General features: G+C 43.4%; 1 protein-coding gene across 7 annotated transcripts in view; it reads right to left on the reverse strand.

The window, feature by feature from the left end:
* Positions 1 to 732: 732 nt before the first annotated feature.
* TEX14 (testis expressed 14, intercellular bridge forming factor) overlaps positions 733 to 14,755 on the reverse strand; it is an 88,283-nt gene continuing 74,260 nt past the window's right edge. For 5 of the 7 annotated variants that reach the window (XM_087854546.1, XM_087854547.1, XM_087854543.1 and 2 more), the window contains 8 exons: positions 14,043 to 14,139; positions 12,517 to 12,591; positions 9,256 to 9,333; positions 8,409 to 8,508; positions 5,088 to 5,180; positions 2,866 to 2,975; positions 1,552 to 1,603; positions 733 to 1,096 (listed from right to left, as the gene is read on the reverse strand). In XM_087854546.1, the coding sequence (XP_087710672.1) occupies positions 1,060 to 1,096; positions 1,552 to 1,603; positions 2,866 to 2,975; positions 5,088 to 5,180; positions 8,409 to 8,508; positions 9,256 to 9,333; positions 12,517 to 12,591; positions 14,043 to 14,139 (642 nt within the window). In that variant the 3' untranslated portion in view covers positions 733 to 1,059. Of the gene's footprint in view, positions 1,097 to 1,551; positions 1,604 to 2,865; positions 2,976 to 5,087; positions 5,181 to 7,544; positions 7,679 to 8,408; positions 8,509 to 9,255; positions 9,334 to 12,516; positions 12,592 to 14,042; positions 14,140 to 14,755 lie in introns of those variants that run through there. The other 2 variants (XM_087854545.1, XR_015721331.1) reach the window with 2 other exon arrangements.

Raw genomic sequence — 14,755 nt, forward strand, 5'->3', positions numbered from 1 at the left:
CTTCTGGTTACAACGACAAACAACTCTCTCTTGCTTCAAAATGGTCAAACAGATTTGTACTTTCCTATTTTATTTGTGCAGGGTAAAATTCTGTGGTGCTAATAACTGTATGAATAGGACCATCCTCAAGAGGAACAATTCAGTTTTCAAAAACAAAAGACCTATTATTTATTTGCTAAGAATAAAATGTTAGCTGGCTAGTCCTTCACAACAGCACACAGCTTCTAAGAAAAGGTTTTCATTCACATGTGAAGGCTCCAAACTTGAGGTAGATGAAGGTATATCGCTCTTCTAAAAACCAGGCTAGACACGTGTATGCATCTGGCCAGTAGTCACTAGAGGCTGAATTAGAAAAAAGGTTGTGATCTTCATCTTACCACAATTTCATTCCTCTAAGGCACTAATGATGTGAGGCAGGTATACAATCTGAAATATACAGAAATGATGTTTGTTCACCGTAAAGAGTTCAAAATATCTTGGGCTTTTATTCCTACCTGTACGTTCATGATGTAAGTCAATTGTAGCTGGAATGGGAATATGGCAATCCTAGCCAACAGGAAGGCAGTATTTCTGTTCTAAAAATACAGACAACTGGTGCCGGTTTATATGAGAGATGGTAGCAGTAGCTGCTTATATGTCAAACGTTGTAACAGAAATTGAAGCCTCTTGGGTGGCAGTTCCTCTCTCAATAACTAAAACACAGAAATATCTCTTATACAGCTAAAACCTAAATGGTATTAAAAGTAAACATTTTATTATATAACAGGAGTTAAAGTTTTCAAAAATCTTAAACAACAAAACCAAAAGCCAGTCTGCAAACAATGAAGAAATCTTACAATAAAAGCTACCTTTCAATTTTCAGAAATCTGAACTAAAAACAAACTGTTAAATGTGCTGCAAACAGACGGGGCCAGTGGTTCTGTCTACCGTGGCGGCCGAACAAAGTGTGAGCTACGGAATCCCTGCCCTGCTGGTGACTGAAGCAGATGAGGAGAGGCGGGAGCTCACAAGCAGGACACTCACACTCAGGCCAGGAGTCCACCTATGATCCAATTCCCATCAGTCTGACAAGTCACTCTGATCCAGCACGATTATCCTGTGGGTGTATTTTTTAAAGAACAACAACAACAAAAGAGGAGTTTCAAGTTGGTGTACATGTTTTTTAAAGACACAAACAGCAGTTTCTTTCTATTCAACTGAATTCAAGGGAAAGGGATTTTGATCTTTTTATTCAAAGGAGATAATCATGGGAATGCGCAATGACTGCAAACCAACTGAGAGCAGCATTCTGTCCTCCCTCTGTCTAAACTGCTCTTGCACTGACTCTACTGACTACTTCACCAAAGTTGGCATGAATTTCACCTTATATTTTAATGAACTATTAACATTAACAGATAAAAAACTGAGCAACTCTGAATTCATTATCATTTAAAGAAATTTATCAGTAACTTTATCATTAATATTTATTTAGATGCTGGTGAATGTTTAAAGCCTGCTTCTGTTGTCTACAGACAGTGAACTTTGACCTAGAAGTATAAGCCAACTCATTACCTGGATGGTTCAGACCAACCCAGTCGCTTCCAAAAACAGGGTTTTAGTTCCTCTTGATGAAATATAGAAAGAAGAAAACACAACCAGATTACTGTCTGGGTCAAAGGGGGCCAGTATTCAGAAGTCACATTAGTGTTCTCTCTCTAGTTTAGGGTGGACTGTTTTACCAACCACAGTTGTTTTCTTCTAAGAGAGAGAATCTTCCTAAAAACACGGTTAATGGGCTTCCCCTCCTAACATTCTGCAGCTCCCTGTCACAGCATCGGACACTAATGATGCTGATTCACAAAGTCCCTGCATTATGTTCTCGGTGAATTCAACACTAGCTAAATGCTCACACACTCTGGGCCCTGTGCCAGTCCGGGTCGCAGAGGAAATCAAATGCACCCCCAAGCCCTTCAACGAAGTGACTATTTACACAGGTACAGTCAGAGTTAAGGGAGCAGACAACGCATGGCAAGACATCCAGTGACTAGCAGCCATGGGAGGCCATTATCACTCCAAAGTCTAAAGGGACTGGGGGGGGGGGGCGGCGGAACAGTTACTGGAACCCAGTGACAGCTGGAACTGAGAAGGACAAGCTGCCTTACAGAGGCTGTGTTTCTGGAGGGACACCACTTCTGTGCAGAGATGAGGTGTTGGAAGAAGGCAGGCAGGGGAAGTAATACCCCACCTACTCTTCTGCCCTCTTCCCACTGACCAGTGGGAAGCCTGCTGGCCAGAAAGCCCAGGAGATACAGTCCACAAAGCACAAAACAGGGCAGAGAAAGGAGGAGAATGAGAATGAACCAGGGAAGGGATGCAAGGGATACCAGATATTCTGAAAGAGTTAATATTTCTAACTTCCTAAAAGTAGGAGGAACTTAGATATAGGAGGGTGTCATATGTGAATGACGCCTAAGGCTCTGTCGAAATAGTTTTGGAATAAGATTAATTTATACCTTTCACATTACTTGTAGACTCCATATAAATTCCACAGTTTATGATTTCTTATCAGATTCTGCAGCCTCTGTGTGAGCTAAATTTAGAACTCTTTTGAAGACACTAGACAATTAGAAGCAAAACATCTTTCCAGACAGTGTGCTAGATAGGATGATGAGACTGGCCAAAGGCTTGCTTTAGAAATAGAATTGGATGTTGTTACTGTTTTGTGATGAAGCTATGATTGGCAATGAACAGAAAACGTGGGCTGAACTACAGGAGAAGAGCATAGAAGGATTATGTATAGCATCTGCGAAACATTTCTAAATAACTCGGATGCTCATCACAGCCCAAGGACTCCAGGCTACATTATAAACAGTCATTCATTCATACCTTCTTCAGAAGTTCCTAAAAAGCTGTCTGATTTCCTCCTCTCTGATTTGATCCTTTCTTCCCCTTTTCTCTTCTTTTCACCAGCTTCTTCATCCTTGATATTTGCCTCCCTTCAATGACAATGATTTTGAGCATCAAACCATATGCATGATGGCCAGGAGAACAAGACTGCTCCAAAGGAATCATAATAGGTAGCACTAGTGGCCAGCATTGGCTGGTGCACTATCATGCACATTAACTCATTTAATCCTTATTACAACTATATGAGGTAGTTACCATTACCATTACCATCCCCATTAAGTGATGAGGAAACTGAGGCACACAGAAGTTAAGTTACAGGCCCCGTAAGTCCGACCTAAGCCGCCTGTCTCAGACGCTGCTCTCAGCCTCTAGCCTATATTATTCACCTCCACCCAACCCCCACAAAGCATTCCACTTATGTTCTAATTGGTGTCCTTTTTATAACCACCATTTATTTTATTACCTTACTTCATGTCCTGAAACTCTCTCTGAAGTATCTCTGACTGAAGTATCTAATGACTTAAGACCATGTCTGCCAAACTAGTAAGCAGAAAGCATCTCTCCCACTCAACTGTAAGCTCCTGAAGGGCAGAGACACCCTACCCTCTGCTTCTCCAGCACAGCACTTGGCTCACTGTCAGTGCTCAACAGATGCTGGCTCAACCAATTTGACACTGTTTAGGGATTTTTCTTCTGTTTTCATTTGCTAAATATTCAAAACAAAATATGTGAAACAAGAGAGAAAATAAAGCCAGGTAGAGCAAAAACGACGTTTTCCCTCCTAACCTCTCATCGCTAATAGAATCATAGGCTCTAGCATTGGAGGAAGCCTTCGGGGTCTCTTCCACCTCCGTCCAAATGCCCGGACCCAGGGTTGTCTAGCCTGTGCTTGAGTGGGAGGAGCTGTTGGTCAAGGGAGTGTAAAGGCAGTTGTCTTCTCTATCGGATAGCAATGGCTCTTAGAAAGCGTGTGCTTTGCAGAATAAAAATACCTTACTCTGCAGTTTCTAGTCACTAGCTCTGTCCTTTGGGCAGAAGAGAGTAAGCAGACTCTCTTCACTTTACAGTATCTCGGGTATTTGAGGGCAGCTATCAAATTCTCCACCCCATCTGTGTTTCTCAGGCTAAGCCTCCCCAGCTTCTTCAGCTGTTCTCATAGGACATGGTTGCCATGCATCTGACTGTTCTAGGGCCACCTTCTTCTGTTTGTCAACATCCCTTTTAAAATATGGCACCCAGAAAGACATCCCACCCTGTGTCCTAGGAGTCCTCTCTCTAGCATGAGACATCACCTTGCCCCAGACTATACGTCTGTTCAGAATCAATGTTGCATTGACCTTTTTAGCAACTACATCAAACTGAGAATTCATGGAGTCATTATTTATGCCCTCTTCAAGAAAAATTTCTTGAATTCTTACCATGTCTCAAAATGCATGCTAAATGCCAAGCATATAAAAATAAGACACACTTCCTCCCTTCAATGGAACTCCAGTGAGGAGGATCTTCCAATAAAAAATTCTCCATTAGGTCAGATCCCTCACACTGTACACATCTCAATGCTCACTTTCATCTTTTAGAGGAATCTAACATTTCCACCTGCCAAGACCATTTTGAATCTACAGTCTATCACCTACCACATTAGCATTCATTCTGAGATTTGTGTTATCTAAAAACTTGATAAGCATGCCTTTTTTGATTTAATTCAAATGGCTGGTGAAAATGTTGAAGGTGACAAGGGCCAAGGTACAGCAATCGCAGAGGCTTCTCTGTATACTGATATCAATCTGCTAATCAATATCTTGAGTGCTGTGGGTGGTTGGAGGAAGAGGGGCAGACAGGAGCCAACGCTGGCTTAACAACAGCAATGTAATGACATCGCCAGACACTCATTCTTCAAGGAGCTGAGGTATTTTTTTTAAAAAACCTAAAATCTAGGGGCGCCTGGGGGGCACAGCGGTTAAGCATCTGCCTTCGGCTCAGGGCGTGATCCCGGCCTTCTGGGATCGAGCCCCATATCAGGTTTCTCCACTATGAGCCTGCTTCTTCCTCTCCCACTTCCCCTGCTTATGTTCCGTCTCTCGCTGGCTGTCTCTATCTCTGTCAAATAAACAAATAAAATCTTAAAAAAAAAAAAAAAACCTAAAATCTAGACCTCCTTTCTGAAAAGTAAGAAAATGATCCCCTGATGGGAGAACAATAACCTTGTAGAGCCTTCGGGGAGATCTTGTAGCTCCGTGCTGTCCTCAGGGGGCTGTAGCCATCTTTCTAGGTCCTCATCGAGAGTAGAGTGAGCTCTGTCCAAGGGCAAGCAAAGACAATTGAGACAATCCTTGTCCCATGTCAAAGAGACACAGTGTTTTAGAGTGGGAAAGGCCCTTCAAACCTGCGCTTTCACTGTACACATGAGAGCTCGGTGAGATTGTAACTAGAGTAGCAGAGTTCACTTAGATCCGATTTAAATGCAGACCCAGACTCTTCTTTAGCTCCTTGATCAAAAGCCTCAGCACCCATAAGAATAGTTACCTCCCAAAGTCCCATGCTAGACAGTCTCAGTTCCAGGTCATTAAGTCAATTTCCACCTGAGGCTAGAACTGTATGCTCATTCCTACAACTTTTTTGGATGAAGAACTGCCTCTGAGGCTAGAGGATGCAGAGAGTGCTTTCGGAAGGCCTGAAAAGTCCCACCGTGGGCATCTATCTGTGTCCAGCACAGCCAGCCCTTTTGGGAAACAGTAATACTAGCTAACTTTTGATCACAAGCAAAGCACTTTATAAAGTGCCAACCAAATTTAACTTGGCCTTTTTGAGCTAATCTTCTTTTGCTTAAATAACGGTATACATTTTTACTAAAGGTGTTTTGGGGAGATGGAAGGGCTGGAGTTACATCATACATTATAGAAAAAAGATTTATTTTTTTAAATTATTTTTTATTTAAAGATTTTATTTATTTATTTGTCAGAGAGAGAGCTTGCACAAGCATGGGGAGCAGCAGGCTCCCCGCTGAGTAAGGAGCCCATTGTGGGACTTGATCCCAGGACCCTGGGATCATGACCTGAGCCTAAGGCAGATGCTTAACCGACTAAGCCACGCAGGCATCCCTAGAAAAAAGATTTCTAAAAATTTTAAAAAGTATTTATCTTCCTCCTCCTTTGCCTCTTTGTCTTTTCTATCTCCCCAGGACCTTCCTTGCAGGTCCCAGGGCTCCAGTCTCCTCCTCCACTTCCCAGACCTTCCCTTCCAGGTCTCTTTCTTTTCCTTCCTCATACAGAATAATTTAGCCCTTGAAGAGTGTGACAGAAACTGGATTCACTACCTAAAAGGTATTCATAGCACTCTTCTCCCTTCCCTTCCTCTTCTATAGCAGATAAAAAGCTAAAAACTCAATTTCTAGTCTCCCTTGCAACTGAGGGTGGTCATGCATCACATTTGGCCAGTGAGATATAAGTGGGCACTACTGGGGAGGACTTCCGGGAAAGTTCCTGCTTTCCAGGTAAAAAGGGGCAGAATCAGAATATTCCTTTGCCCCACCCTTTAATCTCTGCTTGGTGTGTGGACTGCAGCCATCTTGCAACCAGGAGGTAACAAGCCTGAAAATAAAGGTCAACACGTTAAGGTGGCAAAGCAGGAATATCCAAAGAGCCTAAGTCCCTGGTCGCATCACTGAGCTGCAATACCAGGTATGCTCTGCCAACCGGGGGGACTGCCTCTTGTTGTGTGAGACAAACTCATCTAAGCACAATGGTGGGGTTTTCTATCATTTGCAGCTGAAAGAATTCTGCAGGCTACCCTAAGGATCCACAGGACCAGGATTAGGATAAGGTGAATGGTACAAGGGTAGATTCGGATCCTCTTTTTCTTCAAAATTTAGACATTTTGCTCAACGTGGATTTTTTTGGCATCAATTTTCATTTAAAAAATATTGCATTAAAATAATTTATCTTGACTCCTGCGTTTTTTGGTGTCTCCTTCAATTTTGTGCCCAAGGAGTGTGTCTCATTCACCTCATGCCAGTCCTGGCCCCAAATGACGGTTAGGACAAGGCAAGAGAAGTTGAAGGCACAAGAGGTGAGCTGAAGTGGTTTACCTTACAGCATGGGTCAAAGGAGAGCTCTGAATCAGGAGTGGAATGGGGTTTCTTGAGGCAACCTTGTGTTTTTAGACTCAGCTGTCTGGATGATTGCCCCCTTTTTCTCTTATTTGGCTACAAAGATCTAAACATTCTCTTCCGACGCCTTTAATTGAAACATTTTTGAAAAAAGGTGAAACCTATGTTTGCCTCACAAAATGAAGTAAAAACAAACAAAAACAAAAAACGACTAGAAAAAAAATCCTATTAAAAAATGGGCAAAGGACTTGAACAGTTATTTGTCCAGAGAAAATATACAAATGGCCATGGACCATATGAAAAGGTGCTCAACATCACTCATCACTGGGGAAATGCAAATCAAAACCACAATGAGCTATCACCTCCCACTCATTCCATTAGAGTGACTACTATAAAAAAAAAAAAAAAAAAAACCAAAAAACAGAAAATAACAAGTATTGGCAAGGATGCGAAGAAATTGGAGCTCTTGTGCACTGTTGGTAGGAATGTAAAATGGTGCAGCTGCTGTGGAAAACAGTATGGTATTTCCTCAAAAAATTAAAAATAGATTTACCATGTGATCCAGCAATACCACTTCAGGGTATGTGTCCAAAATAATTGAAAGCAGGATGTTCAGAAGAGATATTTGTACACTCGTGTTCATAGCAGCATTATTCACAGTAGGCAAAGGTGGAAGTAACCCAGTGTCTACCAATAAATGAAAGGATAAACAAAATGTAACACACACACAGAAGAATTCAGCCTTAGAAAAGAAGGAAATTCTGGGGCGCCTGGGTGGCTCAATTAGTTAAGCATCTGCCTTCAGCTCAGATCACAATCCTGGGTCCCAGGATCGAGCCCCACATCAGCTCCTTGCTCAGTGGGGAGCTTGCTTCTCCCTCTCCCTCTGCCACTCCTCCTTGCTTTTGTGCTCTGTCAAATGAATAAAATCTTTACAAAAAAATGGAGGAAATTCTGACCATGTTGCATGGATGAACCTTGAGGATATTACACTAAGTGAAATAAACCAGTTACAAAAAGACAAATACTGTATGACTTCACTTATATGAGGTATCAAGAGGAGTCAGACTCATAGAAAGTAGAATGGCGGTTGCTAGGAACTGAGGAAAGGGGGAATGGGCAGTTGGTTTTTAATGAGTACGGAGTTTCAGTTTTGTAAGATGAATGAGTTCAAGAGATCGGATGCACAACAATGTGAATATACTTAACACTACTGCACAGTACACTGGAAAATTCATGTTATGTTTATCTTATGACGATTACAATTAAAAGCAAAAAACTTTTAGGAATAGGGGCTATTAGAATAGTATGAAGATAGACCTTTCCTTCCCGTCTTATTGGTCAATACCAGAAGAAAAACTAATACAAACTAATACAGTATATTAAATCCTTTCAGAAGTCCAGCTTTTTCTGTTACCTCTCTGTATCCTCTTCTAGATCCTGAGTTTCTTTGGTCCAAAGCATACTGCTATCTTCTTTTTCACAGTGAGTTTCTTGTTCTTCTAAGTGCCTTTGATCTAAAAACAGTTGAAAGACTTAATTAGAACAACATCAAAAAACAATTGAGAAAGCTGCCTTAAAATGGAGTGTAAAAAATTAAGGCTAATCAGTGGTCCCTGAAGTATGCATTGCACGACTTCTTCACAGGAGAACCAGGGACCAGGTGGCAGTCTGCAGGGCGCCTGCACTCACAGCAGCTGCTTCTGGGGTCTTGGGAGCTCTCTGGTGCCAGGTGAACCAATAGGAAACCTTACCTGTGCCAAGACTCAAGGGAGACAGAGGAAGCAGAGGAAAGAAAGGGCACATAGAAGAGGAGGCAGGAGACCCTGAAAACAAATTGCCCAGATTTACTTTGGGGGACTACCCTGTTCTCACTTGTTAGCTGTTTCTAGGTTGAAGCCCTAAGGAAGGAATTTGGGTGGGGAAGGGTAGTACCCTTTAACGTATGCCAAGCATTTCTAATGCTATCTCATTTCATCCTGCCAGCAGTCCTCTGAAGGGAAAGTTTGCTCAGTATCTTACAATGCAGCAGGCACTGTGCATAGCGCAATTGCGTACATCAGGAGGTAGGAATTATCATCCCCATCTTACAGATGAGGATGACTGAGGCTCGGAGACATTAAACAGTTTGCAGTACGAAAGTGGCAACCGAGGTGGAATTGTGCCTGACTTCAAGGTCCACAGTCCCCCAGATGTACCAATGTGCTGTTAAGGACAGTGTTACAGCAAGGACCTGATGAAAAAGATCTGGGTAGTTGGCTTACCATTTGCAGTGATGCCCAGATGACTTGCTGTGTTCTCCCCCAACACTGTGGATGAGGCCTGCTGCTGCTTCAAGTGCTCTGTCACAATAATACAAAAGCAGAACACAATTTATTTCTTCCTTTACATATCACACCATCTCTAGGGCAGTGGTTCTCCAAGGGGGGCCCTAGGATCAGCAGCCTCAGTATACTTAGTTATACTCAGTATACTCTGACTTAGATATGCAGATTCTCAGGCCTCATCCCAGATCTACTGAACCAGAAACTCTGGGGGTGGGGCCAAGCAATCATATTTTACAAGCCCTCCAGGTGACTCTGAGAGCTGATAAAGTTTGAGAACCACTGGTCTAGGGCATTCAATCCCCTCCAACACTAAAAATAAAAACAAAAATGGTAACGATAGGTCACATTTGCAGAGCCCTATGTGGCAAGTACTTTAACTTACACACATTCATTCAAGATTAATGTCTCCAATCTTCACAACAACCCTACAAGATTGATCATGCGATTGCCATTCCTATTTAGCAGATGAGGAAATGAAGGTAAAGAAAGGCTGGGGGGGCGCCTGGGTGGCACAGCGGTTAAGCGTCTGCCTTCGGCTCAGGGCGTGATCCCGGCGTTCTGGGATCGAGCCCCACATCAGGCTCCTCCGCTGGGAGCCTGCTTCTTCCTCTCCCACTCCCCCTGCTTGTGTTACCTCTCTCTCTGGCTGTCTCTATCTCTGTCGAATAAATACATAAAATATTAGAAAGAAAGAAAGAAAGAAAGAAAGAAAGAAAGAAAGAAAGAAAGAAAGAAAGAAAGAAAGAAAGAAAGAAAGGAAGGAAGGAAGGAAGGAAGAAAGAAAGGCTGGGGACCTTGCCTGGAATCACACAGAGAGTAAAATGCAGAGCTGGGATTTGAACCTAAGTGGTCCAGCTCTAAGATCTACGCACCTAATCTTTATTTTATCCTCTCTCAAAAAGTGTGGAACAACATCAGAGCAACTTCCAATTTTGCCCATCTTTAGGGCCTATATTTCATATTTTTAACCTAGTTTATGAAAAGACAGAAGGCAAAGAATATCTATAATTTCCAGTTCCTAAAGAACTGACCACAAGACCAAGACAAGCATCTGCTAAGCCCCACGTACTGCTTTGCATTTGTTAGTTGCACAGTATGTTTCAAGTGCTCCCCACAGCAGAGCAGGGAGATTGCTGGAAGGCAGCACGCACAGGGACGCCGGGTTCACTGATGCAGCCCTGTTGTGCACAGGCACAGGGCGCTCTCTTTCTGCCGGTCAGGAAGCATGCCCTTCCTGGCAGCTCCTAAGCATCCAGGGGCCCCATTTGATCATTTCAAATAATTTGAAATAAAAAATCCATTTTTTTATCCGTAGTAAAAGTAGTCCCTTGTTGATCTTAAAGGATCATCTATATCCTATGGTTCTAGAGGATCCTTCCCTTTAGGCTGTCGTCGGAAGCCTAGAGTTTTGGATGTGGGGTCCTCCAAAAGAACAGGTGTCAGCACCAGGTCACTCCCCAAAGCGTTCTTGAGGTGGGACAACAGAATGATGATACAAAATAATTGTGTGAGAGTGCCCATTATTAGTGCCCTCTCGCTTTTGTCTTTCTGGGAAATTACTGACCCATGTCAAAGTATAGATGTCACCTAGAAACCTGGTCCAGATAATTCACATAAGTAAAATGAGGGAGGGTTTCTGCAGAGTGTACTGGGGTACAGCTGTGCCATGAGTCTGGAGCCCAGGAGGAAGCCTGTTAACAGCTGCTGAAATGGGGGAGTCCATATGGTGACTGAGAAAGAAGACAGCAGGATCCAGAGGGAAAGTATTGCTAAGGGCAAACTGCAAAGGTACCTACAAATACTTCCTTAAGTCATGACCAAGGAACAAATGACACTGAGAATTTACCTGAGCTGGACATGTGTAGGTGACCTCTATTCTTTTTTTTTTTTTAAAGATTTTATTTATTTATTTGACAGGATAGAGACAGCCAGCGAGAGAGGGAACACAAGCAGGGGGAGTGGCAGAGGAAGAAGCAGGCTCATAGCGGAGGAGCCTGATGTGGGGCTCGATCCCATAACGCCAGGATCACGCCCTGAGCCGAAGGCAGACGCTTAACCGCTGTGCCACCCAGGCGCCCCGGTGACCTCTATTCTTATAAGCAGCGGTTCTATTGCTATACTAAGAAGGGCAACTAGAGAGGAAGAATTTGCAAAGACTCCCTGGGGATTTCTAGAGAAGGAAAGGGTGTGTGGGGGGGAGCCCTAAGAGCTTAACCTAACCACCCTGTGACCCTGTGGCACTGGGGGAGAGCTGTGATGAGGTGAGAAGGACCTATGAGCACAGAAAAAGAAACTAAGGAAGGTTCTGGCAGTTCTGAGTGGCTCCACCCTAGTTCTTCAGACCCACAGTCAGGGGCTTAGGGTTGTGACAGCCATCCACTGAGTCAGACCACATAGGTCTTCATTTACCTCCCTCTTCCTGATGAGACACAAACCTCAGAGACCCTGAAAACCAGCTGGTTCATCTCAGGAAACTCTCCAGAGGCCCCATACCAAGAATTGGGCCATCAGAGGTCTGACAAGATGTGCCCTCTCAGGGGAAGGGGCTGGTCAGCCAGGCTGTCAAGAAGAGAACAGTCGGGTCTTTCCTGGATGAGGAAAGTACCTGCCCCAATGCTTCCATTTACTTTCAGCATTGGCTCAGCTGGGCAGCGCCAGCCAACGCAGCCGATCCAGCTGATCAACTAAAATTGAGCTGGTACAGCTGGGTCTCTGTCTGAAATGGAAAATTCTGGTCTCTTTAGGTCTTGTGCCACTGACTTCCCTGCCCCTGGAAAAGTGGTTCATCCATGATGCCAATACCTTTAATACCCTCTGCTAATGGCAAAACTGAAAGTACGGGATGTCTTGGCCTCAGTAGCCAGACAACAGGCCTCCAAGGTATGGCTGGTTTGGTTCAAAAAGGAAGTGAAAAATTCCTTTAATAAAAGAATTTCATCATAACAAACCACTCAAATGTTGTTATTTCTCTTAGAATCATTACCATAGGCCCTTTAAGTAACAAAGTGACAACAGACACTGGCTAATTACCCTGGCTAGGTTTCAGTAGTAGTGCAAGGCCCATTTTATTGGAAAACTGCTCCTTCCTGAATTGTGCACCTTCAGTCAGACCTTCTGAGGGTCTTCTGTACTAGTGTTTACACCTGAGACCGTAACGAGCAGGGCCACGGAGCGCATTCGGTGCTGAACGTCCCTTACCGATTTCGTCAAGCAGCTCCTGAGACGGCGGCGGGAGCTCATCAGTGCTGCGCTGTGAAATGGCTTCTACTAGCGCTTAAAAAAGATAAAGGGGGACATGACTTAACACCTTCCTGGCCCTGAACTGGATTGTCGCGGCTTCCACACAGACTTGACTTAAGACCTCTCAACAGTAAAACAGACTAAGGCAGGGAGACAGCCTTTCACATTAGCAGTGCTGGTTGAGATCTCCTCACATGAGAAATGGTGAACTCCCTTCTTTACTACAAACGCTTTCCTACTTTGCCCCTGATGCCGGTACTGCTTCATCTGTGGCCTTTCCTCCCCAAGGATATTGGGGTAGGTGATGTACAAATTCTCACGGAGCGGCTGGGGGCCCAATATGGAACAGGGCTCCTGGAGGGATACAGAGGCTCTGGACCACTCAAAATGAACAAACCATAAAGTGGGGGGGTCTTTCCCTATAGATTGTCAGGCCAGGAGATACAGAAGCAACCATTCTTTGGGCCTTTCCCTAACTGCTCAGTTATAACACTAACGAAAGCCCTCAGCATAATTCACAAAATCCAAGAACTGTACCAAAACATAAGACATTAAAATTAATATTGCAGGGGCGCCTGGGTGGCACAGCGGTTAAGCATCTGCCTTCAGCTCAGGGCGTGATCCCGGCGTTCTGGGATCGAGCCCCACACCAGGCTCCTCCGCTGGGAGCCTGCTTCTTCCTCACCCACTCCCCCTGCTTGTGATCCTTCTCTCGCTGGCTGTCTCTATCTCTGTCGAATAAATAAATAAAATCTTTTAAAAAAATTAATATTGCAAAAGCAATACACCTCAAGAGCTGTTAACATTCTCGTACCTTTTGATTTGAAAACCATCTCCTAAGAATCTATCCTAAGAAAGGGATCAGAGGTACAAAGATTTCTGTACAAACGGCAACAATTAGAAAACAATATAAATCTTCAACATAAGGGCATGGTTAAGCAACATACGTAGAATGGGCTATTATGAAGCCATTACATATATTTACAAATAACTTCAACTGACTAAGGGGAAAGACTCAAAATATAGCATCGAGGAAAAAAAAAAAGACCAGAGCTGACAACACAATTTTGATCTCGACTATGCTAAAAATATATACATTTTTGTATATTTCTAGAAATATGAAATTAGAGGGGTGCCTGAAAGGCCCAGTCAGTGAAACATGCAACCCTTCATCTCACGGTCATGAGTTTGAGCCCCACACGTTGGGCAAAGAGTTTATTTAAAAAAAATAAAATAAAAAAGATACATATCAAAATAGTACAAGAAGTTAAAAAATGGTGGTAGAATTAATGGTAGTTTTTTTAAAGCTCTTTTTAATTCTCTAAGTTTAATGAGTATGTTTTACTTTTATAATCAGAGGGAAAATAGCACTTCTATTTCAATCTAATGTAGCATCAATGATGAGACTAAGGCTCCTTTGAATCGGCTTTTTTTTTTTTTTTTTTTTGCATTTTGGTTCTATTTTGATATTAAACACAGGGTACCTTTTGGCAGGCTCCTCCTCTGGGTGGCATGGGACAATGCATCAGGTGACTTAGCAATGCTGGAGGAACTGGCCCCAGTAAATGCAGACAATCTTTTCTATAAGTAAGACACAAATATGGTAATTGACACGTGTATTAAACTCAAAAGACCCATGCAGTTCAGTCATTTCCAAGATAAAGCCTGTGTTTCACTGATGGAAGAAGCCACTTGTTTTGTTGTGTGAGTCAAACTCATTCCAATGGGGGCGACTGGGTGGCTCAGTCCTTAAGTGTCTGCCTTCTGCTTGGATCATGATCCCAGCATTCTAGGATCGAGCCCCCTGCTTCTCCCTCTCACACTCCCCCCCCCCCCGACCTTGTGTTCCCTCTCTCTCTGTCTCTCTGTCAAATAAATAAATAAAATCTTAAAACAAACAAACAAAACTCATTCCAATGGCCCCTCCTCTGCAATCCCTTCTCACTCTTTGCCTCCGCAGTACCCAGCACCTACCCCTGTGTTGGATCACGCCAGCCTTTCTCACTAGATGGGGAGCTCCTCCGGGACAGGGACTAGGTCTATCTTATTTATATTTGGATGCCTTTATAGAAGAGGGCCTGGCGGGCTACCTGGCACTTAGAACCTGCCCAATTAACAGATGGTTGAATGAAGCATAAAGTTCTTTACCTCCCTACTTCAGAGTGGACCTTTTGTGAGTCAAATGTCCAGAGAAGAT

This window comes from Ursus americanus, chromosome 23 (assembly GCF_024610735.1).
Source record: "Ursus americanus isolate L20-20 chromosome 23, mUrsAme1.1.p, whole genome shotgun sequence".
NCBI classification, from domain to species: Eukaryota; Metazoa; Chordata; class Mammalia; order Carnivora; family Ursidae; genus Ursus; species Ursus americanus.